This window comes from Pleurodeles waltl, chromosome 4_2, assembly GCF_031143425.1.
Source record: "Pleurodeles waltl isolate 20211129_DDA chromosome 4_2, aPleWal1.hap1.20221129, whole genome shotgun sequence".
NCBI classification, from domain to species: domain Eukaryota; kingdom Metazoa; phylum Chordata; class Amphibia; order Caudata; family Salamandridae; genus Pleurodeles; species Pleurodeles waltl.
The window spans coordinates 806,954,806-806,974,560 of NC_090443.1; the positions used below are offsets into that span (position 1 = coordinate 806,954,806).

The following is a 19,755-nucleotide window of genomic DNA, read 5'->3' on the forward strand; positions in this document are numbered from 1 at the left end:
ATTCAAGCTCGCTTTCTGTAACAGTAATTAGATGACAAGACCAGTTTTTACATGTTAATTTATTTTTTGGGTCTGTTGTTCAGGCTCGTAGCACAATGCTCTTTGAATAAGCTGGCACTACTGTTTTAATCATGTGTAAGATCTTGCTGTCACCGAGTAATCATTTAATCTTTTTTTAATTTTACCAATTGTTTTTAACATGTAAATATTTCATGATTTTAATGTATATGAAGTGTTTTTATTTTTATGGATGCTGTATGCCTCCAGAATAAAGTGATTCTGATTCCCTCTTCTCCAATTTACATCTCTTAACTACCCACACCCCTTCCCGGGTAATTCCTCCCATCAACTTTCCACCCACGAACAAGAACGAGAACATAGCATATAAACTGGAAGTTACGACCGTTTTTTGCCTTGCATTCTGGGATCAGCAGTCCTTATTTTATAAGGTGCTAAACAGGACTAAAAATCCCAGAATGCAAAACCTGGAACGGGCGAGCTACTCACGCCTGGAATTGTGAAGGTTTATCGCTCTGCGATAGAAACTTTAGAAACGGTTCTGCATTTGATCGTTGTTCTTGTAATTGGAGGTGGGAACTTAATGAGGAGCACTTGCCCAAGACGAAAATCGATGTTCAGAAAATACAACATTTTTAGCCACAAATTGGAATTCCCCAATCCTACAAAGGAATGACCAATGAGCGTGCTAATGTCCTCAGAACCACTTATGGACTTAGATAATGGCTGCCTTGTACGTGGGGCATTATTAGCAGAACAGGTCCCGAGTCTGCAGCTCAGCCTCCGGTTATCTATCAGTCTCGCGGGGCTCACAAAAAAGGCCTCCCGAAATGCCTGTCTCAGGGAAGCTCATAGCACGAGGCGAGGTACCCAGCCGTCGGATCCCTGTGCAGTGCTGTTTACAGCGTGGGCTGTCCAATACCCTTCTGAACTGCGAACAGGCGCAGGCCCAGCGTAGAAACAGCAGAGCAGCGCATGCCGGGAATTGCAGTCTCGATGGTCGTGAAGGGATTGGTTCCAGCCCCAAGTGCAGGCGTAAGCGGCCTACACCCCCCGTGATGCTCAGGGGTTGGAAGTCCCGGATGTTCACAGGCACCGGAAGAGAAGACGGTCTCTTTCCCAGCCATCTTGTGGCACTCAGACAGCGAGCGCTCGCTCCAGGCCCCGCCGTATCGGAGGAGTATCGCCGCTAAAAGGGGCCATCATGCCCGGACATCTACAGGAAGGCTTCGGCTGCGTCGTAACCAACCGGTTCGACCAGCTCTTCGACGACGAGTCGGACCCATTTGAGGTGCTCAAGGCCGCGCAGAGTAAGAAGGAGAGCGGTGGTGGTCCTGGTGGCCAGGGATCAGGGAAGACTGCGGCTCAGGCTGCTAAGCAGCTCAGAAAGGAGTCACAGAAGGACCGCAAGAACCCTCTACCCGACAAGAAGGACGAGACACCGCTGCAGCCGCCCGTCACGCTCAAAAAGGAGGGTGAGTGCAGTTGGGAGGGGGGCGGGTCGGCTGGTGTCCCTAGCTTTTTCCAACCGTGTTCTTAGAACTACGCCACTTGCCTCGCTCGTGGAGGTGCCGTGCATTTGTTTTGTGCTTTAATGTTCCTGAAACAGTCACTGCATCTTCCAGCGTCTTTTGCACAGGTCGCTCCGTTTAAACTGAATTTTTTGTTGTTGTTAAAACTCCTTGCCCCCGGTAAAGCTGACCCGCGGCTTTACCGTGGCATGGCTTGCAGGCCTCACACCTCGTGGTGAGGCGGAGTGGGGGCATGGCTGTCACAACACTGGCAGGTACCGCCTCCCTTCGGGCGGGATAATGACATGGCCCCAAATAGGAGCCCGCCCTACGCCGCGGGAGCTAAGCCTGCGAAGGGCCCATGCGTATAATGCATCGCAGGGGAGTGCTGTGCCTCTGACCGTCCTTGACCTGGGAAGCCGTAGGTACTGCTTTGGCGGGAGTGCGGGTCCCGCCCATTGTTCGATCTGCACACTTGAAACGGGTCAGATGTGAGTAGTAGCTTCCGAAATAGACTTTTTTGTTTACTCTCCCGTCACGACATCCGCATGTGATTATCACTCATTATGTGTGAATGGTTACTGGTAACACTATGATATAGACGCTTGATGCGTGACAGCCCCAAAATACTGTAGTCAGTGTTACACTATGTATCTGGAACCCCTGAGTTGACATATTTACTATTTACAGATCATAGGTGTCTTCTGTTCTTCGGACTACGCACGTGGTACTCTAACCTGTTTTGTGTCGCCATGACCCATATTGCACCTCGCGGGCGACCAGTTTGCTAAAACTCGCATATCTTATTTCTTTTAAATTGGTAAAACCACCAGTCTTGAAACTAAAAATGTGTGCCTTGGAGTCAGTTACTTGCCTGTTAAGGGACATCTGTACTACTTGTCCCATCTCGTTGGAGTAATGCGGAACAATTCTCATTCACCAAACTTTGTATGCGGTTATGCATTTGAAGTAGTAAAACATCGTATTTAACTGGGCAAATGATGTTGACACAGCTGTCATTAAATTAAAGGGGGTCGTACTTTCATTTGTTTTGTGTATCTTTTGTTGTAGGCTGGACTTTAGCTCCTCACACGCTTTCTTTAGAAAGCGTCCCATCATATTGCAGTTTTTAGCTGCACAACATGCGTTTGCAAGCACCGCCACTCTTCTTACGAACTACCTTCTCATGTTACTTTCCAGCGAATCGTAAGCCTTAATTAGAAAAAAAACATTTTATTAGTCAGAGGCCCAAGCCCCCCTGTAACTCTGCTTCTGCTGTGTAGTATATCCAACAAACCTTTTGACATTTCTTGTCAGAAAGGGACGATAAGTAGAAATAAGTTTGATTCTAATAATATACATTACTTTAACATGTTCCACATCCAATCATTGGTAGCTTTGTGTTGCTTTTGCATTCTATTTTTGTGTGAATGGTATTTTGTTTAAAGAGTAGATGTTATGGTGTACCTTATGCGAGTTTAAATGTTGTGTGGTGTCTTTTTGTATCGTGGTATTGATATGTATATAATGGCACACGTCCGGCACAGCATTGAAAGTGTTCTAGTTTAAGCATAACATTGCCATGTTTTCAAACTGCAACTCGAGCAATTTGGTAAGTTTTTTTTTTTTTTTTTTTTTTTTTTTTTTTTTTTTTTAAAGACGCTGCTTATATACTGTTTTGCAATGACTGGCATCCAAAACAGGAGTTACAATTTATCACAGCGTACACAAGTCCCGTTTTAGGGGACCGGGTTTCTAGCATGCCTTTTTCTATAGAGTCGTTCATGGAGGCGATTGTGTTAACTTTTTGAGTAAACTGATTTTTTTTTTTTTATCTCGCTGGCTTTGTTACTGGCTTAGCTTTTTATGTGCATGTGGCATATCTGCACTATTTAAGCTCGGCTTGCACTCTTTACCCATATCTACCCTATTGGCTAAATGCAGTGTTCAGGGGTGACTGTCCTATCCATTGACGAGTTGAATAGGAGGAACTTGCTGAAGGCGTGCAAATACATGCTGAGTTGACGTTGTATTTTACCATACCGGTAGATCGGACAATGCTTAACGTCACACGGGTGTATTTTAAGCGTACTTGTTTTACACCCACGGAAGCCCGTGAGGCCTGCTCCTACACAGTGCCAGATTCAACGTTTTACTCAGTAGCATAAAATATTTTTCACGTTTACCGGGGTGTTTGAAAAATGTGTGATTTAGCGAGGAACCATTTTTTTCGTTGTCCTTTTTCGTTTGTTGTATCACTCACTGCCACGCCAAGTTTTCATTTATAGTCGTCTTTCTTATGCTGACATTGTCTTAGTATTTATTTTGACAATAGTGACCTTTCAACTGACACAGAGGAACTACGAAATACACTAAGAATTCAACACTGTTGTACAATTCGCTGAGAAAAGCAGCATTGGGTATTTCATTTTATAGCGGTACGCCACATGCCTTGGATTTTTTTCTAATTGTAGACGTAACAGGTGTGAGCTTCAGCATGACAGCTGAGCTGGACACAGTTTGCTTAGCCTTAGAGTTTTTAAGGTAGCATTTCCTCACTACTCCGCCAAATCTTTCAGGATCATGCACTTTATCAGTTACAATTGTTACATTTTAGTTTTGTATCCTAATGTAGCTATTGTGTTGCTCTCAAACAAACCATCACATGTCTTCTGTGGAATGCGGGCTTTACGATTTGTAGAAACATCGCTTTTCAAAACGTATTTTTTTTCATGATAACTCTTTCGCACGATTACCCCAATGATCAAACATCTTACTAAATGGAACGTATGCATTCAGGGAGCCTCTGTAAGAAGTTTACGAAGAGCTTCGGCTTCAGTCCATCAAGCCCCCATCTCCAGTCCAATCCAGCATGCACTTGCGCTCCCTTAGACAGGATGTCTGTGTAGTATTAAAACAAAAGTATGACAGCCGCCAAGGTGAAAAGAGCAGGTAAATAAAAACGAAGGCAGATGACAAAATCTAGTAAGCTATATTCACGCCGGCACACTATGATAAAAAATTATAAGGAAAATAGGTGTTTGTTCTGTCGGTGCAACCACGTGTTCCGTTTATACTTTGAAGGTCTGTATAATGAATATTAGTGAGCCGAGTAGACCTGTTCGTGCACGGCTGCCAACAACCTGCAATTTCAGAATGTGCTGAAAGCCCTGTCAATCTTTATTACAAAACGAATAACTTTGCACATTTACTTGACATTATTTTTCCCACAAAGTGTTACAGTATCTGCTAATAAAAAAAATATCCAATATCTTGTTTATTACTCACTGGTAACTAGTATGATGACGCAATTGCATTAAGTATCACTTGGTGCTTACTAATGATTTTACATTGAGTTCAGTGTTTTAAAAAAAAAAAAGAGAGAGAGAGAGAAAAAGAAACCTTTACAGCCTTAGTGTAAGAGAGAGCTAATTCTTTGACTTTTTCCCTTAAAAAATAAAATAAAAACAATTTTGGAAAGTAGTCTCCTGCACAGGACACCAATCTTTTTGTTTATACACATCTTACTCAATGACTTTAATATCCCATTGCCCCGCCCTCTACTATTGAGCATGGGTGCCAGCATTTTGTGGGCAATTTCAAGCGTCTAAAGAGTCTCATTAAACAAATAGTAACTTTAGCTACTGTAGAACAATGGTTCTTATCCTTGGCCGCTGAATCCCTGTGGGTCTATGGGGGTCATTCTGACCCTGGCGGTCATGGACCGCCAGGGCCAACGACTGCGGGAGCACCGCCAACAGGCTGGCGGTGCTCCCATGGACATTCTGACCGCGGCGGTACCGCCGCGGTCAGAAACGGGAAACGGGCAGTGTCCCGTCGGTTTCCCGCTGCCCAAGGGAATCCTCCATGGCGGCGCTGCAGGCAGCGCCGCCATGGGGATTCCGACCCCCTTACCGCCAGCCTGGCTCTGGCGGTTTTGACCGCCAGAACCTGGCTGGCGGTAACGGGTGTCGTGGGGCCCCTGGGGTCCCCTGCAGTGCCCATGCCAATGGCATGGGCACTGCAGGGGCCCCCTAACAGGGCCCCACCAAGATTTTCAGTGTCTGCCAAGCAGACACTAAAAATCGCGACGGGTGCAACTGCACCCGTCGAAACCCCTTCCACTCCGCCGGCTCCATTCGGAGCCGGCATCCTCATGGAAGGGGGTTTCCCGCTGGGCTGGCGGGCGGCCTTCTGGCGGTCGCCCGCCAGCCCAGCGGGAAACTCAGAATGACCGCGGTACGGTCTTCTGGCGGTTCCCGCCAGGCGGGCGGCTTCCGCCGCCCGCGGGGGTCAGAATGACCCCCTATGTCTAATCAGGTGGTTTGTGAAATAAAATTACAAGATTAAGATATACATACAGTTTAAACAACTAACCATAATTAGCAGATTAATAAACTATATAAAGTTTAGAAAATTAAATATAATTAGCAGATGAATGAAGTATATGCATAAACATTGAAAACTAAATATATTGAAGTACTCTGAAAATGTGAAGGAATTTGAAATTGGGGGTTTCAGATTAAGTTGATAAGTATATCTTGATTTTTAGGAGTACTTTGACTTGGCGGCAGACTAGTCTTGCTTAGGGCTAGGCTATAAGACAGAACCTGCTTGGTCAGAAAATTAAGATGAGTGTATTGCTGTTGGCTTAACACCTGGACATACTAGTTCTAATCCTGGCTACTTAACTGGGCCACAATCATTATTTTTGGATAGAAAATTTAAAGTTACTGTGCCTTGGATTTCAGATACGTGAAATGTTTGTGGTACTGATCTATTTTATTTGTCCCCTATCGCCTTCACCATCTACCACCCTGTAGCTAATGACTTGATGAAATAACATTTCCTGTTACTTTCTTTAATATTTTTGGCTTCTCAATGTAGGAGGCTGGCCTGGCTTATAGTGGGTACCTTGTGGTACTTACACCCTGTGCCAGGTCCAGTTATCCTTATTAGTAGAATAGAGGTGTTTCTAGCAGCTTAGGCTGATAGAAGGTAGCTACGGCAAAGCAGCTTAGGCTGAACTAGGAGACATGCAAAGCTCCTACTATACCACTTATATCATGTAGCACAATATCATAAGAAAGCACAATACTCAGTTACTAAAAATAAAGGTACTTTATTTTAGTGACAATATGCCAAAAGTATCTCAGGGGGATACCCTCACTTAGGAGGTAAGTAATATACACAAGTTATATGTACACAGCCCCAAAACAGGTATGTAACAGTAAGAAAAGTAGTGCAAACAATGTAGAATCACAATAGGGTTCAATAGGTGAACATATGTCTAGGGGAAACACAAACCATATACTCCAAAAGTGGAATGCAAATCACGAATGGACCCCAGACCTATGCTAGCTTGTAGAGGGTCGCTGGGACTGTAAGAAAACAGTCAGGGTGTCCAAGATGGCCCACCCCACGACCCTGAAAAGTAGGAGTAAAGTTACCCTATTACCCCAGAAAGACACAATAGTCATGATAGGGGGATTCTGCAAGAACCACACATTCCTGGGTCGAAGTCCAAGAGTCGCTATAGTGTCCAGGGGGGGTGGCAGGAGCACAGGAAACCCTGGATGAAGGTGCAAAAGGGCTGCCTCGGGGTTGAATAAGCCGAAGATTCTGCAACAACGAAAAGGGTTAGGAACTTCTTCTTTGGATGGAAGATGTCCCACTGTGTGCTGGCTGTTGCAGAAGTGTTTCCCCGCAGAAATACAGCAAACAAGCCTTGCTAGCTGCAACGGTCGCGGTAGAGGTTTTTGGGTGCTGCTGGGGACCAGGATGGACCAGGATGTCGCCCCTTGGAGGAGGAGACAGAGGGGGCCCTCAGCAACTCGGAGAGCCCCCGCAGAAGTACAGGAGCAGGCACTTGGAAGTTCTGTGAACTCAGTCACAAAAAAAGGGTCCCATGACGTCTGAGTCCAACTCAGATGGTTGAGCATGCAGGACGGAGTGCTGGGACCCAGGCTAGGCTGTGCACAGAGGCCGGAGCAGCTGCAAATCACGCAGTACTCTGGTTTGCTGTGGCATGGGGAGGCAAGGACTTATCCACTGGACTGTAGGAGACACTTGGACCCAGCTCCTGTGTTCCAGGGACCGCGCTCATAAGGGTGAGAGGGGACCCAGAGGACCGGTGATGCAGTCTTTTGGTGCCTGCGTTAGCAGGGGGAAGATTCTGTCGACCCACAGAAGATTTCTTCTTGGCTTCCAGTGCAGGGTGAAGGCTGACAGCCCTCAGAGCATGCACCACCAGGAAACAGTCGAAAGCCGGCAGGATGGGGTGCTACAATGTTGCTGGTAGTCATCTTGCTACTTTGTTGCGGTTTTGCAGGCGTCCTGGAGCAGTCAGCGGTCGATCCTTGACAGAAGTCAAAGAGGGAAGTGCAGAGGAACTCTGGTGAGCTCTTGCATTCGTTATCTGAAGAATACCTATGAGGGGTTGGCTGCAGTGGAAACCCCGGAAAGGCAGTTTGGCAGTATCCGTGTTCTGTGCTAGAGACCCTGGGGATCATGGAATTGTCACAATTCCACGATCTTAGACATGTTACATGGCCATGTTTGGAGTTACCATTGTGACGCCACACATAGGTAGTGACCTATGTGTAGTGCACGCGTGTAATGGTGTCCCCGCACTCACAAAGTTCGGGGAAATTGCCCTGAACGATGTGGGGGCACCTTGGCTAGTGCCAGGGTGCCCACACACTAGGTAACTTGGCACCCAACGTTCACCAAGTGAGGGTTAGACATATAGGTGACTTATAAGTTACTTATGTGCAGTGAAAAATGGCTGTGAAATAACGTGGACGTTATTTCACTCAGGCTGCAGTGGCAGTCCTGTGTAAGAATTTGTCTGAGCTCCCAATGGGTGGCAAAAGAAATGCTGCAGCCCATAGGGATCTTCTGGAACACCAATACCCTGGGTACCTCAGTACCATATACAAGGGAATTATATGGGTGTACCAGTGTGCCAATGAGAATTGGTAAAATTAGTCACTAGCCTGCAGTGACAATTTTAGAAAGCAGAGAGAGCATAAACACGGAGGTTCTGGTTAGCAGAGCCTCGTGATAGTTAGGCACCACATATAGGCCACAAACATGAGCACTGGGGTCCTGGCTAGCAGGATCCCAGTGACACATATCAAACACACTGACAACATAGTGAAAACCCTATGAGCACTGGGCCCTGGCTAGCAGGATCCCAGTGAGACAGTAAAAACACCCTGACATATACTCACAAACAGGCCAAAAGTGGGGGAAACAAGGCTAGAAAGAGGCTACCTTCCTACACTCAAACAATAATTTTTCAGGAGGGTGGGGTGCTTTGGGCTGTTACTAATAGATCCTGTTTTGATGCCCCCCCTATAAACTGGGTAGAGAATTTAATATTCAGTTTTGTACAATTGTACAAATCTATTTCCTGTGGATTGTTTAGTCTGAGTGAGGTGCTGATGCATTGCTCCCACACTGCCTACTGAGATGCATTACATTTTTAGTAGCAAATTTATAATGAGTTGCCTCGGAGATGTACCCTGATTAAGTTGCTCAGAAACAGCCCTGCACTGGGAGAAGCTGTCATATTACCGTTGATTTTATTATGATTTCAGATTGTAGAAGAAAACACATTAAATGATCATAATTTTCTTTGATTCACTTAATGCAGGGTGGTGATTGTTCCCCCTGTTTCTTAGTTGAATACTTGGATACCAAATGGCTAAAAATGCAGAATTTCCCCAGCTTAATTGGAAATCAAACCTCTAAAATTATCACTATACAGAAGGTCAAATGTATCCCGATAGTTAATTATGGAGCAGGCCTCTCGGGACACGCTGACCAACTTGGTACGCAGGGAAGGTGGATGCGTGGCTTGGGAGGCTTTTAGTAGTCCTCCTAGTACCTCATCATTCATAAATGCCATGCTGAATTAAGAATTGATTACATCTCTGGACATTCTAAAGTGAGCTCTCTCGTGCTCTGGATATCTATTTGGGCCAAACCTGAAACTCTATTTAATTGGTTCGTCTGAAAAGATAGTTTGAAACTAGATAAAGCAGCTAAGATCCCATGGCTTAACTATATTAAAAGTCAGTTCCAGCCTAGATTTATCTGACCTGTACAGTAATCCTGAAATTAGGACCAAATCTTGCACAGTTTTTGTTGAAGCTTGCTTTCTTGACAGCTGTTATGAAGGAAGGAAGAGTACCCAAAATCTCTCAAAAGAACTGTCAAGGCTAATTTTACTTTTGAGACAATTCCCGTCATTGAACACCACGCCATTTTAATTTTGAACTGACTGGTATAAAACTGTGCACTCGTGTCCTTTGCGGCAAACTTGGTCTTCCATTTTGTAGAGGTAGGTAGATGTACTGTACCTCTATCCTGAGCTTAATCTCCCAGCTCAATTGCACCAGTCATCTTGGCTGACTTGTCATTAAGGCATTGCCTCGGGCAAATGCATCCCATTTCATGATGGAACAGGCTCCATTGTTAGGTCTCGGCTCTATACAGTGCACATATGCTGTCTTGAACTGAGACCTGCTGTATCTACATCGAGGGCTTCAGCCTGCCCATAGCACTCATATTTGCTGGCACTGTTGTCGCAATTTTTTTTTGCAGTGTCTCCATTTATTTGTCAAGGGCATGCATACATTGTACCTTATCTGCGGTCTAGCCCTCCCTGAGAGCACTGGCCAACTACTGTTTATTTGCGCAGCGGCCATTTTTTAGCCATTGTTTTGGGACTTCTTTTTAGGGTCGAGCCTGTGTTGCATGCGCTCGCGCATGCGTATCGCATCAAGACGCTTTAGTGTTTAGAAAAGGGCTCGGATCCCTGGCGACGTCACGTCCGTGTTTTTCATTGGTTCATGGGCTTGCTTATTAAAATCTGCTTGCATTAGTCTAAGGCATACATACGTAATGCCTTTTCCGGTGGCTAGCCCTCCTCGAGGGCATCGACCAAGTACAAAAAAAAACCACGCGAGGCTCGCTGTTTTATGTCTGGCTCGTGGACTACTTTTTCTCTAATTTACTAGCGCGATTTCGTTTGGCAGAAGTCAAGCGCCTTACATAGTTAATTGCACTTTTTTGGGTTACGTGCATAAATGCACTTTTGCAGATAGGTGAAAAGTCGGGTTATGAGTTCACAACGCTATCAGCTCTAACATGAGCAAACGCGAGACCCGTTGCATTGCAAACGCTTGTTTATTTTGGTTTCAATGTGTGCCACACATGAGTGCTATTGTTCCTAATGTGGGGGCTCTGTCGGAAACGGGCAGCATTGTTGACACCGACGGCCACAGCTGAGGGAAAGGCTTTTCCTGGCATCACTTCTTTAGCAGCAGTCTAGCTTCCTCTTGAGCAAACCCAGCAACAGCTCTAGCAGGCAGGCAGTGTAGACACAGGCTGCTTTAAGAAAGGTTCTGGTTCAAGTGGTGGTAACATCTGCCAGAGCTCGGCAGTGGAGGGAGAGTGCCAGGCAGCAGCCCAAGTGGGGGTAGGCTCCCCTGGGAAAGCCACCGTGGATAAAGGCCTGACACGTCACCACAGACGTGCATTCCAGCCGAGACTGTGCCATATGCTGCTCGGCTTTAAAAGTGTACAATTAGTTTCTTGCCCTCTGTTTGTGCCAGTCTGCCCATTTTTCTGCTTGTCTCTTGCCCTCTGTTTGTGGGACGCTGGTTTTTCACATACGGGGCTGCCCTCCCGTTCACCACACCCACCCCATTACCAAAGGCAATAGGCCAGCCATTGCCGAGACCTAGTGGCTTTGCCAAAACTTATTTTTATATTTTAGTCCTTGCAATCCCCCACCTCACCAATCAAAAATTTCCAGATTTTCTTTTCCATTGTATCCTCTCTTTCATAGCCCTTCAGAATTTCTTCTCTGAATTGGAATGATTAATTAGAGAAGTCACACCAACTGCTTTATTTGCAGTAACTCATACTTAATGTTAAATATGATACTTGGGGCGGGTGAACCTGGCTTGCCACCATATTGGCTCACTATCCAGGATATGGTTATACCTTAAGGAAGGTGCTGGACATGTTTTATCTGAGCATAACGCATCTGCTTGGCCAGCGCTGACCAGGAGAGGTGGTGGTTTCAAAGTATGGGATTGTTCTTTACCGCACCCAAAAAAAGAATTCCAGTAAATGACAACACTTCATCAAACTTAGCCCCTTTGCTGCCAAGCCTTTTTTTGGGCTATTTGGGGCAGTTTGTGCTTAGGAACTCCAACTTTTTGTCCAGAAAGCTACCCACGCCAAAATTGCATCCTTACACCCCCCCACTCCCCTCTAACCGTCCTAGGGATTCTAGTGGTGCCCAGAGTTTCAGTTCCCTTGAAGGAGACCAAGAAACTACCCAAAATACAGCGAAATTTTTGTTTAAAAAAAAAAAGTATGTGTGCGGGGGGGGGGGGGGGGTTGCAGAAGGATTGTGTTTTTTGTTTTTTTTTCTCCTGAAAATGGCATGAACAAAGGGTTTGCAGTGCTAAAACACCAGCTCTCAGGAACAGGCTGACTTGAATCAGAAAACCACATTTTTCGACACAATTTTTGCATTTTACTGAGACACACCCCATCTTTACTATTTTTTGGTGCTTTTAGCCTCCTTCCAGTTAGTGACAGAAATGGGTGTGAAACCAATGCGGGATCCTGGAAAGCTAAACATTTCTGAAAAGTAGACCATTCTGAATTCACCATGGGGTTTTGTGTAGATCCTAAAAGGATTTCCTACAGATAATAACAGCTGAAAAAAAAAAAAACATTATGAAATTGAGGTGAAAAAAACTGCCATTTTTCTTACGTTGTACTCTAACTTTTTACTGCGATGTCAGATTTTTTTTAAAGCAGTATACCGTTACGTCTGCTGGACTCGTCTGTGAGGATATATAGCTTACATTTGGAAGGAAAAAATGTAGAGAAATAAAAGGGACAATAACACTTGTTCTGCTATTCTGTGTTTCCCCCAAGTCTCCCGATAGTCGGTAGCTCACTTGCGTGGTTAGGCCCAATGCCCACGAGACATGGACACATCACATTTTCCCAAAGAAGACTGATGTGTTTTTTGGAAAGTGCCTAGCTCTGGATTTTGGCCTGTAGCTCAGCCGGCACCAAGGAAACCTACCAAACCTGTGAATTGTTGAAGGAAGGGGTGACTAGTGGGGCTCTCACCAGGTTCCCTTACCCAGAATCCTTTGCAAACCTCAATTTGGCCAACAAAAAACACTTTCTAGAATCTGAGAGGAGCCACAAATTTCCTTCCACCCAGCGTCTCCCGATTATTTAAAAAAATAAATAGTATCTCACTTGTATGGGTAGGCCTAATGTCCGCGAAAGGAAATGCCCCAAAACACTATGTGGACACATCAAAACTATCAAATACAAAACTACCTGTTTTTGCAGTGGTGGGGACCTGCGTTTTTGTTCCTGGGCTCAGCATCCATATAGGGAAACCTACCAAAACTCAAACATTTCTGAAAACTAAACACCTGAGGGAGTCCAGGGAGGTGTGACATGCGTGGATTCGCCCAGTGTTTTCTTACCCAGAATCCTGAGCAAACCTCAAATTTAGCTTTAAAAAAATCGCATTTTCCCACATTTCTGTGTGGGATCACTGCACCGGGACACGTTTCCTACCACCTAACGTTCCCCTCAGTCTCCTGGTAAAAATGATACCTCACTTGTGTAGGTGGACAAAGAGCCTGTGACAGGGAAGAGCCAAAAACATGTCGAAATTGAGGGGGGGAACCAAAGTGAGTCCACAAGGGCAGTTTGGCAAAACTTATAGGCTGACACGTGTGGCAGAATTTTTTATCGGTATAGATAATGCAATGCTGGGTGGTAGGAATTTTGTGCGTTTCTGCAGACTCCGGAAGGTTCCATCCCAAAAATGTTATTTCCAGCAAAGTTGGAGGTTTGCAGGGCATTGTGGGTAAGAGAATGGTGCGGGGTGCATGTGAAGCACACCACCCTGGATTCACCCACATGTTTAGTTTTCAGATGTGTCTAGGTCTTGTGGATTTTTCTACTTGGCAGCGTCCAAAAAGTGAAGCCCTCGCCATTCCAAGTGGGACGATTTTGAGAGTTAGTCAAGCTCTCATAGCCCAAATGTAAAACCAAAACCCAAAATAATCAAATGTCCTCTTGCTTGCCGTGGGATAAGATGTTTTAGTGTGCAGGGGGAGAGCTGAAAGACTGTTACCACCTTCAGTTGGGGTGTGGCATGACCATACTGGACTTTTTTTTTGTGTTTTTTTTTTTTTTGTTTTGACTTTCCGGAAAGCTATACATTTCTGAAAACTAAACAAAACTCTGAATTCAGCAAGGAGTTATTTGTGTAGATCCTTAAAGGATTACCCAAGAAACCAAGTGTTGGGAGAAAAAAGAAAATTGCAAATTGGTAGGAACAAAAACAGCCATTTGTGAAAATGTTTTCATTTGTAACTTCTTTACGGTGGCTGATTTTTTAAAAAGCAACATACCAATACATTTGCTAGTCCCTTCTGGTTGTGGGGATGTATAGGTTGTGTGGGTTTTCCAAGATCTCAAGGTATCCTAAGCTGTACCTTGCAATCCCTTTTCATTGTATACTGGGTATAGTGCAACTCAGATGGTTAAAATATAAATACAAAAATATAGGTATCCAGGGAACCCGTGTATTTTCAAAATGGGCATAAGATAAATTGTTCTTTCCTTTTTGTTTTTTTACTTGACACCTACTAGGGTGATCCAGGATGGGGTGACTTGCATGGCTGTCACTCATTTATACCCAGAATCTCTTGTTAACCTCAAACTTTGATTAAAAACACATTTTCCTCACATTTCTGGAATCTAGGCGGAGCCACACACTTCTTCCACCCTAGTGTTCTAAGTATCCTGATAAAAAGGGTGCCTCACTTGTGTGGGTAAGCCTAGTGCCTGCGGCAGAAAACGGCTAAAACGCAGCATGGCAGAAAGACTGTTTCCCTAATTTTCTGGTGAGCGGTGAGGGAGGCAATGGCTATGCCCCAGGTGGGCAGCCCTTGCTGACTTTAAGTAATTCCTGGGGTCTAGAGGACTTCTCACCCGCTGGGTGGCTGATAGGGTTAGTTACCTGATCTGCTTTCCACACCCCCAGAAGGTAAAGAAAGACTTTCCTTTTTTTGGGGGTGCCAGAAACAGGCTAAACTTTTCCCCTCATAATGAGGAGCGACCTAACATATATATTATTTAAAATCCCCGGTGTCTAGTGGTATTCTGCCCCCCCCCCGCCAGATTGGCCTAAAAATAAGACCAATATGATCTTATTGGGGGATCAGAAAAGGGGCCTAAAATAGTTCCCAAATAAGGGGAATGACCCTTACCTAAGGGATCACCCCGTCTCAAACATAAACTCCTGGTGTCTAGTAGAGTGGATTCCTGCTTGGGGATCGTCCTTGTTGGGCGATTACCCCTAGCAGGTATCCACTCGGGAAAGGTACCTTTGGAAAGGCAGATTATCCTCTTTCCAGCAATATCTCTCCCATGTGCTTCAGTGCGGTGAGGGCTGTGATAGCCCCATGAGCACCAAAACCGTGAAAAGTGAAATTAGCCAATCGGCTCATTTCACTTTCAGTGTAATGATGCCAGCGCGCCATGTGTGTGATTGTCATTACATTGACAAATAAAATAACTTGGGGTTGGGGAGGGGGCTGGAGGAGCTCTTTCCCAGCTCCAGAGGCTAAAAAAAAAAAAAAAAAAGGAAATCCCTCTTCTGTGAATAGCAGAAAGGTTTGGTGGTCGCGTGCAGAGGATGGAACAGTCCCATCCTCTGCACACGACCACTGTGGCCGAGGACGGAGCCATTTCCTCCTCAGTACTGAACGTGTTAACGGTTTCAAGTTGACTTGGGAGGAAAATCAAACAAAAACAATGTATCTCAATTGGAGGGCGTGCTGTACATCAGGTCCCTAATCAAGAAATCATTCAGTACCCGGTCAGAAAACACATGAAGACAAAGTGAAGCAGAGGCATCCTCACCAGTTTTAACTACTATCAAAATTAACTAAAGCTCTTAAATGTGGAAAGCTCGTAAAAAGCTCTTGAGTCCACCATCTTGCCACTTGTAGTGGATCAGGTCTTAATTAGGTTGTTTGTTCAGTCCTTAACAGTTTGTCCCCCCACCCCAGCACCCACTAGACTGCACTCTATTACTTTGATGTTTTGACTCCACAGGACTGCTTTTACTTAATAATGCAGAAAACCAACTTGATTAACTTTAGATTTATACAGTTGAACTTAGTGGGCGGGGGGAGGAAGGGGTGGAAGATGGCGATCACATCTCCCCTTTTCCCCTTTGCCCATGCATTTACTGGCCGTCTATCCAAGCAAGAATTACTATCAATCATTTGTTTCTCCTGCAAATGCTTACCAGTCTAAGCTCAAAGATAATATTTACTCTGCTTCAAAAACCCTGATCTGCCACAACCTCCACCACGTGTGCTACTTTATATGTAAGAATGTTTACTGTTACACTAAACACGATTATTGAAGACTGTATTTAAGGTCAAATTTGCACCTTACAGTTCTCCAAATATAATTAAACCATTCTTTCTCGTTTTATCTGTGGGTTTTCTTAGGTATATTGGCTCCTAATTGAGAGCCTAACTGCCCTTTTAGAGAAAGTACATTCCTCTATTTAGAATTTATCCAAATATGCCTGGAAGAACTCTAACAAAAAAAAGTCTTTGGGATTTTAATCGCAGATAACAATATTCTCTCACCCAGATTCTTATTTTAACTTTAACTGGGTACGCTAGGAGCATTAATGTTTTTCTCGTGCATAGTAACGAAGGAACCAGTCTCAATCGTGGCAATAAGCAATTTTCGGTCGCGTCAGGGGTACTATTCAAAACAAGTTTCATGCTTAATTCAATATGGTAGAGTTATCTGGCAGTGTAGAAATGGAAACTGGTGGGCTAGTACATTTCAAAGGGAGAACATAAATGAAACCTGCCAGCTTATAAACATTTTTCACTTTCATAAAAAGTGGGGAATAATGTATATTTCTTGACAATGTTTAGCAAGCTTGATCCCTGAGTATCTTAGCTATTTGTGAAAAATTATTTTGCAGTACTTGGGGAAGAACTGGTGTGATACTGTCAAGTGTGCTGTGAGAGGGAACATGTATTTCACATTTATTTATCCAAAAGTCTGGCATTACGCGAACACTGACTGATGCTAACACTACAATATTTTTTATTTTAAATAAAACAAGTTACAGGTGTAGCTTTCTTTTGCTCTTTATTGCTATTTTTATGCATGTCAACCCATGGTTGATTCAGTTTACAGTGTGTGTAAAACGTTTCAAAAGTATAAAGTTCCACATTTTTGTTAACTTCTTCAAACTGAAATCAAACGTTGTTCTATTTGAGTACTTTGAGCATTTTGATGCATTAATTTGAGAACGTTTTGTTGCCTTTAATCTAATCTAGGATTTTGTTCCTGAAGTTCCAAGAGCATGGCACTTAACTTCATGATTGTGTTCAAATGGGTTTTTGGTAAGAAATGGAAACCTCTTAGATGGTGCTTTCTTACTAAGCAACAGCAGTAAACTGATGTTATGAAAACCTTAGTAGGCTGGCTTATTGATATCCATGAGCACCACGGCTTAGCATAATTGCAGCAGTGACGAGTAAAACCACGTCTTGATTCCTCCCTCTACCTACATGGTAGGATTAATTTTCTGGATTTTCAGTTGGGCTGGGCATCTGATATAAAATCAAAGCGTGCATTTATTTTTTTTAAACTAGTGAGGAGTTGCACCGTTTTGAGAGGCTTGTTACAGTTTTGTAAACAACTTTTATTTGTGACATGCATAGTGCAGGTTGTTGGTTCAAGAAAATATTTAGTTTGACATTTTTTGCAACTTAGAGTTACAAATAACTTGCATCTTGATTGGCAATTTCATCATTTAATTTATGTTCAAATTCATTTTCCAGCTGGGTGTTCCGACTTGCTATGGAAGAAATATTACATCTGCTATTATGAATTATCCCCCTGTATTATGCTTAGCGCACAGTTGGAGGCAGAATTATACTAGATATTATAGTGCCCGTTTCATTTTCTTAGCAAGTTGGTAAATGGTGTTATGGTGCACCAAAATTAATCTAATGTATAATTTTTTTTTATTAAGCGTTCCAATTCCAGAGAGGTGTCATGGCGCAAAGACTAAGCGCAAATGTCCTCCTGCTTCACAAAAGAAAAAACAATCACGTCCTGAAAGACAGAAAAATGGGAGAGAGTTAAAGTGTGAAAAGCAGACTCTTCAAAGACTTTCTAAATGTGTCAGTGCTGGCATGCTATGCAAAAATAGTTATAAAATTCCCCAATTTGGCAGCCGACACAGGGAAGACCTACATCCAGATACCACCTGGATAATTCTGGTGGCGCCCTGGGATAAATCCTCAATTTATTACTCCAATATATTCAAGATTGGAGAGCCTTATGGACTATGCAGAGGAATTTAAAAAAACCTTTCAGCCACTGGAAGACAGTGCAGATGTTCAAAAACGGAGGAAGCTGATGAATTTAGTAATCCAAGAGCTACTTTGTCCGCCATGTTTAGGATCTGCTTCAGGAGCACACTAGTCAAGGCTCCTAGAAACATAGAATTACAATAGTAAAGGTGAATAAGTATGTGGATATCAATTTGACAAGCTTGGCAGGGAACCTGTGGGGCTGTTTTCCGAAGCACCCTTAACTTGAAGAAACGAGAGAAGGTAGCTTATGTCTCCAAAGACAGGTTTTCCTCAAGGTAAAAGCCAAAATTGTTCATAGACTTTTCAGGCAGACCTTTTCCTTTGTTTTTCTACCCCGCCCTCTTGGCTTGAACCTTCTCCAACTTGAGTGGATTGGGAAAGCCAGAGTATCTCAGGCTTGCTGGAGGTAAACCTATAGGAATGAAGCCTCAGGCAAGAGGTGACAGGGGACATACACTGAGGAGATTATTTAAAGGGCCTGACCTAGTTTTGTCCAACCCTGCAACAAGAGAAGTGTCATCTGCATAATTTATGCAGGTGACAGAGATTTAAACCATAGGGACAAAAGACATGTAAATATTAAACAGCGTCAGACTAAGTGCAAACTCCTGTGGAACACACTGCTCTAAAACGTTATAGACCAACGCATTTGGAGGGAGGTACACTGCTTGATGTCTACATCACTGACATGCAGACCTCTTCAAAAGACCGCCTTTTTTTTTTTTTCTGCACCATTAGTAAAATTGCTTGACCAAAATTTTCATCTTGCTTAGTGGAGTCTAAGATTTAGTAGTCTGACCAACTCAGTCAGCTTATTAACCAGCTTAGTATTATAAAATTTGCTCCAAGACCTTTTCACTTGAGGCACTTAGGCTTTTAAATGGTCCCCCTCTTGTGTTCTCTTTAATTTCACTGCTGTTATAAACTATACAAAGGCAGTTTGACTGTAGCCTTGTTTAGGTCTCGCCTACTAGACAGCACAAGCTGTTTGGTTGTAAAAGACCTATTGTGGGCTTACCAAAGCACATAACGGGCTTAAAGCCTAACCATTGGTTGACTTTGTCACTCTTCTTTGCTCGCATCATATATGATGGCTTGCCCTTTCCATTGTTTGTCCTTTCCCCTTGATCATACCTATTTATTTATTTTTTTTACCAACATTAGCTGTTGTTCCTCAACTGCTCACTTTCATGGAACTACTTTTCGTTGCATTGCTCTGAGTGCCTATTTTCTAGGTCCGTCCTTGTGTGCTGCATGCCTCACCACAAACACCCGCTTCCCATGGGCTCCTTGTTCTGTATCCCTTGTACTGCTCTTGCATGTGCTTCACCCATGTTTCATATTCTCTCATGTTTCTGATTTATTTTCCTCCTGTTGCTATCTCCCACTTGTGCTACACCCCTTTCATCTCTTCAGCTTTTTGTTTTCCCTCACCCATTCCTCCTTGCTCCCTAATCTCTGACTTTTTAAAAATTTTTATTTACAGGTCTCACTGGTGTTTGCCATCTTAGATTTTTTCCTTAAAAGAAAAGTTGCCCGATTTATACTGTAGACATGCGTGGTGACACATGCAGACATGGCAGCTTTAAATTTGACTTTTTAGAAAACACAACATTGATTATCAGAAGTATTCAAAGATGCAGGGTTTATGTCTGAGACACACTTGAGTTGAGAAAATGTGATGCCACACATCATGTGGTCACTCTAAGTTCAATTCTACCATTGAT

The 19,755-nt window shown here is 43.8% G+C and overlaps 1 protein-coding gene across 2 annotated transcripts in view; it reads left to right on the plus strand.

Moving 5' to 3' along the window:
- The first annotated feature begins 1,096 nt into the window (after positions 1 to 1,096).
- SERBP1 (SERPINE1 mRNA binding protein 1) overlaps positions 1,097 to 19,755 on the plus strand; it is a 221,264-nt gene continuing 202,605 nt past the window's right edge. Inside the window, exon 1 of one of the 2 annotated variants that reach the window (XM_069232469.1) lies at positions 1,097 to 1,493. In XM_069232469.1, coding sequence (XP_069088570.1) covers positions 1,223 to 1,493 — 271 coding nt within the window. In that variant the 5' untranslated portion in view covers positions 1,097 to 1,222. The remainder of the gene's footprint in view (positions 1,494 to 19,755) is intronic. The other variant, XM_069232468.1, reaches the window with a different exon arrangement.